Below are 14258 nucleotides of genomic sequence, written 5' to 3' on the forward strand. Positions count from 1 at the left end.
GACAAATCAGACTTTTCCCATTCAGGTTCAAGAAACTTCTGCTGCTGGCGGAAAGCCAGTGTCAATGGGGAATTAATTAGTAGCAATAGAGTAAATCAAAATGTGTCTTCAGGGGTAAATAGTCACCAGTTGATAGCTTTACCTCTCTTCTTTCTTTTCAGCCTGATCACAGCAGTGACGTTCCCCACTGAATTCTCAGCAAAGCATGTGAAGCTGCTTCTGAGGTCCTTTTCAGTAATTTCCTTCAAAGTTGCAACATGAAGAAGTGTGTGCCCCTTCAAACCTTTTGGATAGACACTAGAGAGAAAAAATATGTGTTTTTGCATGATACCTTTGCTGTTCATTCACACAATTTCCCAATGTCTCACACACAAAAACAGAGGAGCTTGCAACATCTTAACATTCATCTTGAACTTTTAATAGTAATGCAATATTCTGGTTTGGAACCTTCACTTGGTCTATACATGGTAAAAAAATACTAACTAACATTGTAAGAAAATACTTCAATAAGCCTGAAGACAGAAAGGTTTATCCTTAATTCATCTACTCAGAAAAATATTTACCACTTCCCTAGTTTTCAATATGCAGTCCCCTTCTATAAGATTACTTGTGGTTTTTTAAGATGTAAAATATTCACCTGTCAGAAATGCAGAGAAATGAAACTTCAAAAAGGAACCCTAAGAGAGAACTAGATGGGTAAAAGATTGAGCAGCTCAGCCTCTTGCACAGGGGCAAAAAGCCCAAGGACATGATAGGCAAACAGAATAAGACAGAAATAAGGGACAGAAGTATAGGAAATGAAAAGGTAACTGAGGAATCCCTTCAGGGTTGAGTGAAGGATATGGGAAACAGATCTGCATCTGCAATCACTCCAGAATATCCAGGGTTGCTGCGTTTCAGCTTTCCCCTTTGAAAGCTACAAATATAAGCATCTCTGGGTCATCCCAAAAGTCATCTCACATCATACCACTGCAAAATGACAGTGTCCCATGGCTCCACCCCTGCTACCTCAAGATACGTAGGAGTGAGCATAGGCAAGGATTCAACCAAAGTCTGTTGGGGATGTTTGTATTTTAAAAAATAGACAGAAACCCTACCCATGAAAACAGCTAAAAACTTGTTAACAAGAATATTTCAAATCTAAATATTCTTAAAGTTAGGAAAATTTCCAGTCTATTCCATGAGTGTGTGTGTGATATCATAATTCTTTTCTTCCCCCATATGACTCCTGTTATGAACTTGATTTTAGCAGTGACAGCAGGGCTTTTGCTTTCCACAGTGTACAGATAGTTTACCCATAAAGTTGACTCAGGGCTGTGTGGTGAAAGACAGGTAAGTGAATGAAAACAGGAAGGAAAGGGAAGCATAGTCACTACAGGGGCTGTCCCCAGCTCACAGGAAACCTTTCCCCTACATGTTTCTTCTCTGCAGGATCTGGTTAATTCTCACCAGAGAGGAGTCCCAGAATTCAGTGTCCTGAAATTTGGTGCTGCAAGCCCTCAGACCTAGTCTGTAACACCCCAAAGTCTGAGACACACAAGTTCCTTTCAATGTCCACACTACTGTTTTGCTGATTCTGATTCATTCCCCACTCAGACACAGCTTCCAAAGGCAGATTGTGCGAATTGCTAGCAAAGCACAACAGAGACTGTGCTTTCAAGAACCCTTGAAAACAAGAACACTTCAAAACAACTGATGCGGGGACAGGCAACCAGGAGCCCTTCATGTTGAAGCTGTCTGTGAGCTAAAGTTTTTAGAAGAGCTAAGATAATGCAGAGTTTGAGTTCTTGATTTTATGGCCATCAATATGTGCTTCTGTATGTGAAGGTCACATGCCTGTCCCTTGCTTGTGGCATTACTAGGTGAAAGAAAAGAGCCTTCTAAAGTTTTGTTCAATAAAATGTGTTCAGTAAAGCTGTTATTGGAGGACTTTTACAGCTGCTTGTGGTGGTAGTAACCAGAGTGCTGGGGGGGAGGGAGGAGGTTCTCACGTTGTTTCCTGATTCAATTTCTCATTTACAATCTCTTCATTGTTTCGTTTCCATGTTACCCTCATTGGAGAAACTGTTTCAAACCCAAACTGTACACGACATTCCAATTCAAGTGGCTCGCCTGGAACAAAAGAACACAGAAAAACCACGCCTGCAGAATATTATTCTCTTAAATAGCCTAGAAAGCAAAGCTGGTTTTCTTTATCAAGATCTGTCATTATTTATCAATACCTCCTATAAATATTTTCATTTGCTTCTAGGGGAGGAATTGAAACTTACCAACTTCTACTTCAAGGATCACAACACCATTGGGATACAAAAGGTTTGGTGGATGAATAGTGTTTTTTGCTGCAATTAACAAGAATATAATTAAGTGTAATGTTATTGTCAGTACAGAAGACCAAAGAAAATGGCTTAAAATTTAATTTTTCAAGTTTTAGGTGGAATTTGGACACCTAAGTCCAAGAGAAGGACAACAAGATTTGTGTATCTACTCAAAGACCTACTATCTCATTTACTCTGAGGCATTGTTCTCTTGCATGAGCTGAGGAGCTCAGCAACTAGTCTGCACTTTAAATTATTTAGGATTAAAAAATTAGGAAGCCCCCTTGCAAAACCCTCTAAAGGTGCAATCCTCATACTAGTTCCCTGTCAAACCTTTTTTCATGCCTGGTAAGCACAAACAGAGCACATGCACACCCCATTCACAAGCACAGACACTTGTACCAAAATAGCCATGTTGTTTTCTAAACTCAGGCTGCCAAAGGGCACACATAATGACACCCACGGATTGTGCAATAAAACCCACAGCTCTGATATTCTAGGAAAGTCCTGCACTGCAGGAAATGGTGCCACATAACACCTTTTTGTTCTGTTGTTTGCTGGTTTTTTTACCGGGTCACAGCAGAGAAATGTAACACAGAATCACAGAACAAGCTGGGTCGGAAGGGACCCACAGGATCGAATTCAGCATCCAGCCCTGCACAGAACCATCCCCAAGAGTCATACCCTGTGCCTGAGAGTGCTGCTCAGACACTCCTTGAACTCTGTCAGGCTTGGTGATGTGACCACTGTCCTGGGGAGCCTGTTCCAATGCCCAAACACCCTCTGGGTGAAAAACCTTTTTCTGTTATCTGACCTAAACCTCTCCTGACACAACTTCAGGCCATTTCCTTGGCTTCTGTCACTGGTCACCACAGAGAAGAGATCAGTGCCTGTCCCTTCTCTTCCCCTCACATGGAAGAGGGAGTAAAAGAAGAGGGTCCACTGCAAGAGGGTCTCCCCTCAGTCTGCAAAGTTCTAGGGTAGGATGCATATGGTGCCTTTTAAGTGTTCTTCTGACTGCTCAAGAAAGTGAGGGAAAATAACTGAGAAGAACAATGTGTTAGCTCAAATACTGTCAGATCAGAATAAAAGCAGAGCTAGTCCAAGCCTGCCTGGAGAACGTTGTGGGAATAAAGCCAGAAGGAAGACTGAAAGAGCAAGAGGTATTTTCAGCCACCACACAGAGCTCTCACAGGTTGGTAAGACATGGTTTCCTGTTCTGATGGGATGGATACATTTTTCCCTTGAATTCTTAGAACCAAATTCTTAAAATACCTGGGGAAAGAAGGATCACCTATTTCAGAAAATATCCTCATTAGACCATGAAGTTTCAAAGGAGTGTTTCTTCACTAGACCATAGAACCAGGTTACCTCACCTGACACATTTCTTTTGCTCTCTAAATCTTGTTCTCCCTTTCACAGAGTGGCCTACCTTCCACCAGGATGCTGGGGAATAGTCCTGTGCTGTTTTCATACAGAAACAGCTGTACTGCATCCATACAGCTCAGGATATAGAATAGATTTATACTTTCCTACAGGACCTACTGCTATTACTATTGGATGTTCTAGATGTCCTCAGAATACTTGGAAAAGGATTTGAATGATCCTGTAGCTAATTCAATTTATGGGTTTTTCAGAACAAAAGCTTGAACAAAAGACAGAAACAAATATAATAAAGAAAACATACTTTTACTTCAGGTATTTTATTCTGAGTTATTAAATTACTCACCAATGACTTCTACTGTTACTGCTGTTCTCACTGTCCACTTGGTAATGTTGTCAGATAGAGTATAATCACACACATAAATTCCAGCATCTTTGTCATAGGTTGGATTCAAGTAGATTTCATTCTGCTTAAGCTTTAGGCTTGGTCTGCTTTTCCTGTATTTTATCTGGTGACCATCCTAATGAAAATAAAATCTAAGAATTAAAGGGGTTTTTTTCTTGCTGTTGTTGCTGTTACTAAATTATATTTTTATATATTTGGACAGTATTTTCATGGCAGAAGGGCTAAACCAAAGTATTTCCACTGAAGCCCAAAATGGGATGTATTAGGAGTCTGAGGAGGTTTTTCAGTGATACTAAAAAATATCTGAATAACCTTGATTTTTTAAAAATTATTTAAAATTTATTGTTGATAAGAAAATATGAAATCACAAAGCTGATCTAAATTAAACTCCTATTACTAAAGAGCAACAAAAAGAATCACTTTTTTGATGGACTAGGTATTTTTTGTTTTGTAAAGAAATAATTTTGAAAGCATTTTCAAGTTATCTTATGAGAAGTAAACCTTGAGTTAAGATGGTGTGAGGTTGAGGACACTGTCACTACTTTTAGAAACATGAAAATGGTCTATTTTTGAGAAGCACCCCTATTTTTTATCTTAATATATTCATATTCCACCAAAACCAGCAAGAATTTTCCTTAAATCAAGTTCCTGAAAAAATCCAATAACACAAATGTGAAGATGCTCCTTAACTTCGGTGTGTTTCAGATCAAGTTGTAGGTAAAGATAAACCTCATTTAAAATTTTAAAGCAAATGCAGAATAACTTTGACTATATCATAATTCTACTTGATAGAATAGAATAATGTAAATAATACCAGGCAGGAAAATGCACAATTACAAATTTTCCTTTGCTCATTTATACAGGTTTGGATGCTATATCACCATCATTACAACACTAAGTCAGTAGTGGTTCAGTGGAATAGTGTTTCATTTAAAACAGGACTCTTGGAAAGAAGAATTTTAAACTTTATTCCTAAAATAATTTTGTGTCTAACAAAGACAGTTTTCTTTTGTATATTGGATATTTTCAAAATTTGAAATGTCAAAACAAAACTTAAAAGGTTGCATTTCAATCATGTCAATTTTATAAAAAAACTATTTTCATTCTCAATTTCTTCAATTTCATAGCTGAAGAGGAAGCATTTCTTGGCTTCTGTTTCATATCATAATGTTTTGGGTGTGGCAAATTTCTTCAAAACTCTTCCTTAAATACGTGATATATATCAGTCCAAGATTCTACTTTTGGGTTGATTGTCTCAAGAGCTATGACACATGGACATTAACTAGACCTGAAACTCCACCTCCACCCAGCGAGACTGACTCCTACCTTGTACCATTTCACATCTGGCTTTTTTATGTGGCTGTAACATTTTGTCCCAGGACAGGTTATTGAATTCCCACGGCCAGCAAGCAGATATAGAATCTTTGTGTCATAACCTGAACATTTTGCTGCCTTCTTTGTTTGAACATCCAAAACAATTTTGAGACATGGGATTTTCCCCCTGAGTGATGTAAGAAAAAAAAAAAAAAAGTTAAACATTTAATACTTAAACCAAACCAAAACAATAATTCTCCTATAGAAATAGAAACCTTTTACTCCTTTACTCCATTACTTTTTTGCTCCATTACTTACCATATCCTACAGATGTACACTCCAGAAGCACTGTCCCTTATCGGTTTAAACCAAAGTGCATCCCCTTGGAAAGTCAGATTTGAGCTTTCCTCGATAGCCTTCAGTGTCTCTTTATCTTTCTGATGCCGGAACCATTTCACCTCATGTTGACTCAGAGGTGAGTTGTTATAAATGTTGGTAGCATCTCTATCTGGTAAAGCACATTGTAGAACAAACTCCTCACCATTAATTGCACGATACCATATCTGAGGTTCAACATGGGAACATCCTGAAAAGCAGGACAGTAAGATATCAGTACCATCTGAAAAAATGTAGAGTCACGGTGAAAAAATTAAAAATAAAAATTAGGAACAAAAATAGAATCTTACCTTTCTTGTGTTGAATATTTCTTTATGTGATCAGAACATGGACTAAAAAAAATAGGTTTTCTTAAACATGTAATTTGCCAATGTTCTTGAAAATTTATTCAAAAGTTCCCAAAGGTTTCTTAAGCCTTTTTTCAGAAGCTTAAAGTGAAGAGTTTTTGTGATGTGTAGATTTTGCATGCGTGCTAACCTGTTAAACCTCAAGCGTGTAGAAAAGCAGATGCAGCTCTTCTCAATCTTGCCGTGTTAATGGAGAAGGGACTGATATAAGCCTGAGGAAGCAGAACCTGCCCACCACATGCCCTACTTAAGATTGACAAACATTATTGTCTCACTGATATTTATAAATATTTATCCTCCTATGTTTCAGTAACTATCTCTAAAATTACACTTTTTTTTTTTTTAATTCTGAAAGGTGTGGTTTGCCATCCTAATGCTCATCCTGCCAGTCAGGCTGTTGTGAATTTTGAAAGTCACAACAGGCAGGATTTCACCCCAGAAGAAGGGAGATAATGAAATCTGTTCCTCACCTGCCCACCTGGGAAACTCTTTACAGTTCTATTTTCTCTCTGCACACTAAACTGGATCAAGCTCCTCCAGATATTTTGTGTGTGTGGAAGGCTTTGATAAATCAATCTCCTTCTGCATTTGCCTTCCTTCTCCCCAGTCCCTGCGTCACTAGACCAGATGCTGGAGACCTAAGTCACAGAAGCAATTAATTTGTTTCATTTAGGCCTCAGAGACTCTCCTTTACATTTATCCTTTTCATTGGTAACTGATTTTTGAGTCAAATTTAGGGTAGCTTCTATTACCAATACTTCAGAAGCTTGCAGAAAGGCTATTTATCTGACACAAGTATGAACATGTCCAGGAAAAACACATAAAGGCAAGGAAAAATGAAGATCTCCTTTTCTAAGTTTTCAGAAAGCACCGCAAACACCAAACATCACTGGAGCAGATTCTTACCTGGCAAGTTAATCTCTGTAACTTCTACCCCACTGACAAATAGCGTTAGTATCCAGCACAAAGTCAGCATTATTTTCTTTATCAATTTTGGCTGATATTCAGAGACATTTTCTTTAAGAATCATCTTGCTTTCTGTAAAAGAGGACAACAGGGTTTTTTGTAAATAAGAGTCCAATAAAATAGATAATAGCATATTTCATTGTGCACCTCTGTAAAACTTTGAACACATTATTTCATGCATATTGTGTTTTTTAAAAATGAGGTTTGCAGCACTTTTCCTGCTCACGCTATTTCACTGAAATACAGGATGAATAATACTCAAGAATATGCAACATCCTCTCTAAAAACACCTTGCATAGAATTGCTTACAGATGGATTTCCAAGTCATACTTCCAACAATGCAGAACTCCACCTCTGGAGTGGAAATACCTCCTCCTTTGATAGGAGCATGTTCTCTAAGATGAGAGGTAGGGTACCAAATATCATCAGCCTTGATGTTGCCTATCAACAACAGACTGAGACAGGCAGAAATGGCACCAAAAATCCATGGAGCGCTGTTGTAGCTTGAAGGTCAACAGACCCAGATTGGATTCCTTTGGGATTAAACCAAATCTGAAGATGTGCTGCAGCTGCAAACAGCATTGAGCCCTTGTGGCTGGAGAACCCTGCAGAAGTAAAGCCCTCAAAGCATGTCCTGTATGGGCACATGTCTTTGGTGCTCTCTTTCACCCAAGAGAGATGCTCCTAGCGGGCTTTGTTATCAGCCCAAATGGGCATACTTAGGATGTCTACTAGGGCCAGCAGAGCAACCTAAAACCCCTTCTCCTCCACTGTGGTGTACCTGGGTGTGCAGCACCGGGCCTCACTTTTGCACTACAATGCTGTGCTGTACTGCTTGAACAGCTGTGGCAGAGCCCTGCTGAGAAGGGTAGCGCCCACACCAGCATAAAGGACCAGCTCTGTGGGCTGCCCTCTGTAAACTGAGACTAGGAACACCCAGGGGACTTGGAGACAGTCCACAAAGCACTCAGATGCATCCAGACCCCCATAAAGACAGTACAAGGTGAAACTGCAAACCATATTGTTATGTTTTCCTTCTTCTACTGAGTCTGATCTGCATCCCATAGCCTTCTCAGCCATACTGGATACACCCAGTGTGCATATTCAACAGCCATGGCTCAAGCTGGGTATTTAGTAAGGACGTACCCAACACCTATGACTGACATGTCTGCAGTGTCTGCTCCAGGAGTAAAAGGGCAGTGCCTGGTTCAGGAGCTTGCTGCTGTTCAATTTGCACAGCTGTGCATTGTGCAACAGAGTCCTCAAGGGTTTTTTTCCTTTCCTTTGGCCACAGAATGACTCTGCATTTGCAATGCTGTCAGAGAGGCACTGAGTCAGCCCAAGGGCAAAGCAGAGGGGCTGGGCAAAGGCTAGTTCCTCGTCTGTTGGCACCTCATGCAAATCAAACACTATTCATACTGGTTAGCATCAACAGAACCTCCAGTGCACACTGAGCTAGAGAGGTGATGAGAACTCCCATGCTTTGCTTTTCCAGGCAGCTGTTTTGTGTAGAGGGGAGGACTTTTAGTCACCATTCTCTTCAGAGTGTCTCTATTCCCAGCAAGTGAATGCAATGATCTATTTTTTATGCCTAGAGGCCACAGGAAGTAAGTTAACTCATTTGTTCTGACCCCATCCTGGTGCTTTGTTACAGGTTGGCTGCTAACTGTCATCACCCCAGATATTTTTTTAATCATCCTGAAACTCCAAGTCTCTATGTATGTGTCAATAAAGTGAGTTTGCTACCAGCACTGGGAAAAATCCCTCCATAAGTTTATCCAACTTCTTTATCTGCTGTAAAAACATCAATGGATCCTGACTCTTGAATCTGGGTTTATGACGCCTGTGAAGACCTTGCTGAAGGCATTCACTGAGGCTGCATCTCTAGCCGTGTTAATTCTGTATAAAGCCAAGGATGGTGTTTTGAATTATGTCATCCAACAGCCCATATGGCAAAGGCATGCTGGTGCCAGTAGCAGTCAAGACCCAAGGGCCTTTTGTGTGGTTCAGAGCTGTAGTCCCTGGAACAGGTGAGCAGGTGTTGCTGTTGTCAAAAGCAGAGGAACAAACACTGATCTCTCCATTCTCAGGACCAGTGACATGACTCGAGAAGACAGCATGAAGCCGTGTCAGGGGAAGTTCAGGCTGGATATCAGAAAATTGTTCTTTACCCAGAGGATGGCTGGGCACTGGAACAGAGTTCAAGAAGTGTTCAGACAAAACTCTCAGGAACATGTTATGATTCTTGGGGTGTCTTGTGTAGGGCCAGGAGTTGGACTCAATGATCCTGATGGATCCCTTCCAACTCAGCTTATTCTATGATTTTATTATCTATTTCTCTGTCGTCTGCACTCTACTCTCCCTTGACCCCAGGCAAATGGTCCAGTCTCTCTCCTGTGACAGTTCTGGTCCTTCCTGGTGACTCACTAAGCCACCTGTGACTCTGTTAAGCCACCAGAAGCTATTTGAAGAGTGCCTGACCTGGCACAGGATAAGCAGTGGAAGTGTTCACTTCCCAGCTTCCTATTTGTGTGTAACTGGGGACATACAGGCCATATGTAGTGAAACTACATGAAGTGACAAAGCATTTAATGATGCCAGTGATGTGTAATCTCTTTGTTATACAAGGTCACCACAAATGGGAAAGAAGTGCCAAAGGGAAGGTTGACTAATGAATGTTACAGTTTTGGTTAGCAATCTTTTCAAATTTTCTGTTGTCTTTAGCTAGGCATGGGAAAATACACCACTGTCGTTTTGGGGATTTTTCAGTTTTGGTTTTGGTTTGGGTTTGTTGGTTTGGTTGTTTTTTGGGGTTTTTTTTGCTAACTGATAACATTTTTATTGGAGAATCTTGTAATCTTTGCATTTTTATAGTGTTTTAGAAGTATGATAGGCTGTGAAATTAATAATCGTCATCTTGCAAGTGTGCTTGACAGGAAGAGGGAAATTCACAGCAGAAGCAGACAACAAACACCATTCAGGTGCATTTGCACTTCAGGTAGACACAGGTGATTCAATGACTTGGTTTACTCAAGGACTCACTTCTCTTTATCAGTACCTACCAGAGAAAGAAAGGACTCTGTTCCAGGCAACTTACTATCAAAATCTCTCCACCTTCTCCTGCCATGTACACATCCATATTATCATATCCTTTGTCTAGGGATTTGGGGTGCCACTTAAATGGAAAGTACTATATGTACAAAGGAAGTTAACATGATCTTCACATAATTCCTTGTGCTAAAAAATTCAAGTGAAAAATAGGAATTGTATTATATTGCCTATGTTTCAACTCCTAAAGGACTGTTAGAAGAAAAGAGTAAGTTTCGATTTCAGAGTCTTCACAGTATCACAGAATAAGCTGAGTTGGAAGGGACCTATAAGGATCAAGTCCTACTCCCAGCCCTTTTTGAACCCTGTCAGGCTTGGTGCTGTGACCACTTCCCTGGGGAGCCCATTTCAGTGCCCAGCCACTCTCTGGGTGAAGAACCTTTTTTTAAGATCCAGCCCAAACTTCCCCTGATACAACTTCAGGCCATTCCCCTGGGTCCTGTCACTGGTCACCACAGTGAAAAGACCAGTTGTACACTGTGATGAAATCTCCTTTCAGCCTCTTCTTCTTCAGCTTTTTACATAAAATATAAGCAAAAAATCAAAATCAGTTTCTTGAGAGCTGTGTGAAGTTTCATGATATCTCTGAAATCTAGTAAAGACCGGCATACCACAATCCTACCATCATACAATTCTGATTCTGATGAAAATCACTTCACCATCAAAGCTATCAATTTCTATGTCTTGTATTCAACATATATCAGTGGAAGAGCAAGCATAATCTGATTCTAGGGCTAAGATTAGTAATAGCCACACAGGAGATGAAGAATGCTTTACCTTGTCTACAAAATGGAAAAGGATATTTATTGAAGCTACTTACTAAGACACTACTGTTTGCTTGACCAAGCAGTTAAAGCAAATTTACTTTAAAATGCACATTCAAAGACAATAAAATGAACTCACCTTCAAGCAGACAGGGTAAGGAGGGCTAAAATCTGAAGGTAAGACATATACTTTTTAAAAAATTATCTCAAGATCTTACTTGCACATCCTACCCAACATGATAAGAATTGTGGTTAGCTCTAGCTGTGCACTCTGTTGAGTTTGTTTCCTTTACAGGAATTTCCTTTACCTCACTGTCATCATCCCTTCCTTTCTTAGTTTAGTTGCATTATGTTGAAAATTTCTGGGTCATTTTCTTGTAAAAAAGAACAGGGGAAACACCTCCAAGTAAGAAACCAATCAACTCTTAGGTTCTAAAATCTTCTATTTGTATTGCATACAAAATTGTGTTGGATTTTTTTAGTTTGCTTCATTTAAGAAGAGTAATGTTTCCTTGGTTTTTTTTTTCCATATGCTGCTTTTAGACAGTTCACAAAAATCTGTAATACCTGAGATCTACAGGATTATTCCAATATACAATAATATTCACAGTAAGAATCAAGTTCTCCTTACCATTAAAGTCCCCAGCTACCTTCCACACCCATTGTAAGTGGGAGCTGTAAGGGGGCACTGTTACCTCCCATCTGTGTCCTCCTAGTTCAGCCACACCAGTAGCCAAATACAGCCTTGGCAGAGAGGGAAGAGAAGCCCTGATGAATCTGAGCCATCTGTGACTGCCCCCCTTCAACCTGCTGGGAAGGCAGAGCACTTCAGCATACACAGACCCACCCGGTCCAGCCCCTCTTTCAGGCTTCCTGCTTGGATGTAAGACCCATAAAAGACCAACTGCATAGTGACCCAAACTACATAAAAGCATGTGAGAGCACTTTGCTGTCAATTCACATCCCAATGACTCCTATTCCAATAGAAGATATGTAAATATTTGTCCATCAGTTTGCAACTGACTTATTTCAAGAACTGTAGGACTTGTTTTTCTTCTCTTGTGCGAAGTTCTCTATCTTTACTGCATATTGGGTCAACCACTCTATTGCCACAAGAAGGTTAGAAAGGCTGTTAGTCTCATAACAGGGGATTTCAATGTTGCCACTCTTTATGCACACATTCCTTTATGCAATGACCAGTATTAATGTTGGGTTCTGAACATTTGGAGATAAAGGATTTGTAATCTCAGCTTCCACCACATTTTTAGCTCTCTGCTTATTCCAGACCTGAGCCCACTGATGATCAGTCTAGGTGATGGTCTTCTAAACTATAGTCAATGTTTTACCCCATTGCAAAATATATGTTTGATTTATAAATTTTAAAAGGCTCCAATTTATCTCTAGAAATTTCAGTAGAAAGAATTAACCTTTTGAAGGTATCCTGTCTGACTAGAAGAGAAGCACTTTTGTTCCCTCTTCACTTAAAGGAATTACAGAGTGCAATACAGCTGAAGTCAAAGCCCTCCTTTCAAACTCAGATTATCAGAAAAAAAATGGTTCTTTCAGAGATGCGTCTTAAAGACATAAAATATACTTTGTTCATTTTAAGTATAAATTGTTGTAGTGTCCAAGTAATAAGGCTTACCACAGTCAAAAAATTAAGCATAACAGTCCAACTATTATATCAGAAATGCATTTTAGAAATACAACAGAAGCACAAAGAGTTTTGAAAGCCATGCTATCAGAAGTCTGAGTGGTATGTCATACTGGTTACCACAATGGATGAAAATCTTGTATATAGTACCAAATATTTGGCTAAGCCTCTTCTCCAATTCACCCTTTTGTCTTCTGCAAAAATATTACAAACACTAAAAAAGCAGCCTCACACACTTGCACTTCAAGGTTCATATTTATCTTTGACTGCAAGGCAAAGTGCATGAAGAAGAGGGTAAAGGACCACTCCAGAATATCCTCCCTGCTTCTCCTCTCTCCTCACCCTCTACTCCTTTTTACTCACTTGCCCACCCACTCTGCTAAAATTTAGCATATTTTATGCTACATCTCTGGAAAATTTTACCTCCCGCTCCTGTGGAAAGTCCAGTTTGTGGCATCTTACCTTGTCCATCTCACCTCTGCTCGAGTGGGGAATATGTATCATCTCAGTGTGTATGCAGTGTAGTCTTATAGTGCAGTGAGGATTAAGGGTTTTTACTCTACTGGTACTATTCTGGCACTATGCTGGCTTGACACATTTACACATCACCTCCTCCTCTGCCCAGCTATGGTTAACACCTAGTGCGTAAGACATTTTCCACTCCAATGATCTTCTGCAATTAGTCAGTGCTGCTGATTCTGCTGTTGCAGGAGGTGTTTGAACAATGTCTAAACATTAACCTCTGTCCATTTTGTACTAGTTTATGCTCCTTGTGAAATAATATACAGTCACAGGTGGTTTCTGGAGCTTGTGGATGGTTATGAAATAACAGAAGGTGGTGTTACTTACCATCAGCTTGCTGCACTACAGTGAATTCTGCCTTGGGCATCAGGGACTAACATGTCTAGAGCCACAGAGGTACTATGAATGTACTAATAACTGAGTAGCCACACGCCAACAGAGGATGAGCAAAGCATATTCTCACCATGCAAGCCTTTCAAAACTTTTAACTCACACAATTCGTAGCAGTTAATTAGAAACAATTGCCTGGCACCTCAAATTCCATGACAATTTCTTCTTGCCTTCCGTGATAGTCCAGCATGCTTACTGCAAGCCAAGAAACATAAACTTGACAGAGATGACCACTGCCGATTTTTTGGTTTTCTTTCAGAAATTTACTGTACTCCAGCTTACAAGTATGTCAGAGTAGTTTCTCCTTTACTCTCTCAGGAGACCTTACTCTTATAATGTCTTTAATGCCTATTATATATTTATTCAAGGACACATCCTTGTATGCACATTATTCCTTAGCTTGAACAGCTCTTCTTTCTAGTGGTTTTTTTTTCCTGTATGCATTTGGTAACAATGCTCCTATTCCTTTCCCTGGTCATTTTACCAGCCTAGGCAATTAAACTCTTCTAGGATCCCATTTCACGCTTCCCCTGCTGATCCTCAATGGCTCTGCCTCAGAGGTCCCAAGGTCTTGTTTCACTGGAAGCAATTCATTGGTCTTGCCTTCATCATGCTGGAAGCTGGAGACACTCCTGAGATAGTCACAAGTTTTCATTTCCAGTGTATGAGTTCCTTCCTTGTAGATGAATTTTT

General features: G+C 39.9%; 1 protein-coding gene across 1 annotated transcript in view; it reads right to left on the reverse strand.

Annotated features, from left to right (window-relative positions):
- The window catches only part of LOC135293626 (interleukin-18 receptor 1-like), a 46041-nt gene that overhangs the window by 7028 nt on the left and 24755 nt on the right, over nucleotides 1–14258 (reverse strand). Inside the window, exons 2-8 of the mRNA XM_064408030.1 lie at nucleotides 7068–7199; nucleotides 5737–6004; nucleotides 5431–5605; nucleotides 4045–4219; nucleotides 2271–2339; nucleotides 1992–2112; nucleotides 143–297 (exon numbers count right to left, since the gene is read on the reverse strand). Coding sequence (XP_064264100.1) covers nucleotides 143–297; nucleotides 1992–2112; nucleotides 2271–2339; nucleotides 4045–4219; nucleotides 5431–5605; nucleotides 5737–6004; nucleotides 7068–7191 — 1087 coding nt within the window. The 5' untranslated portion in view covers nucleotides 7192–7199. The remainder of the gene's footprint in view (nucleotides 1–142; nucleotides 298–1991; nucleotides 2113–2270; nucleotides 2340–4044; nucleotides 4220–5430; nucleotides 5606–5736; nucleotides 6005–7067; nucleotides 7200–14258) is intronic.

This window comes from Passer domesticus, chromosome 2 (assembly GCF_036417665.1).
Source record: "Passer domesticus isolate bPasDom1 chromosome 2, bPasDom1.hap1, whole genome shotgun sequence".
NCBI classification, from domain to species: domain Eukaryota; kingdom Metazoa; phylum Chordata; class Aves; order Passeriformes; family Passeridae; genus Passer; species Passer domesticus.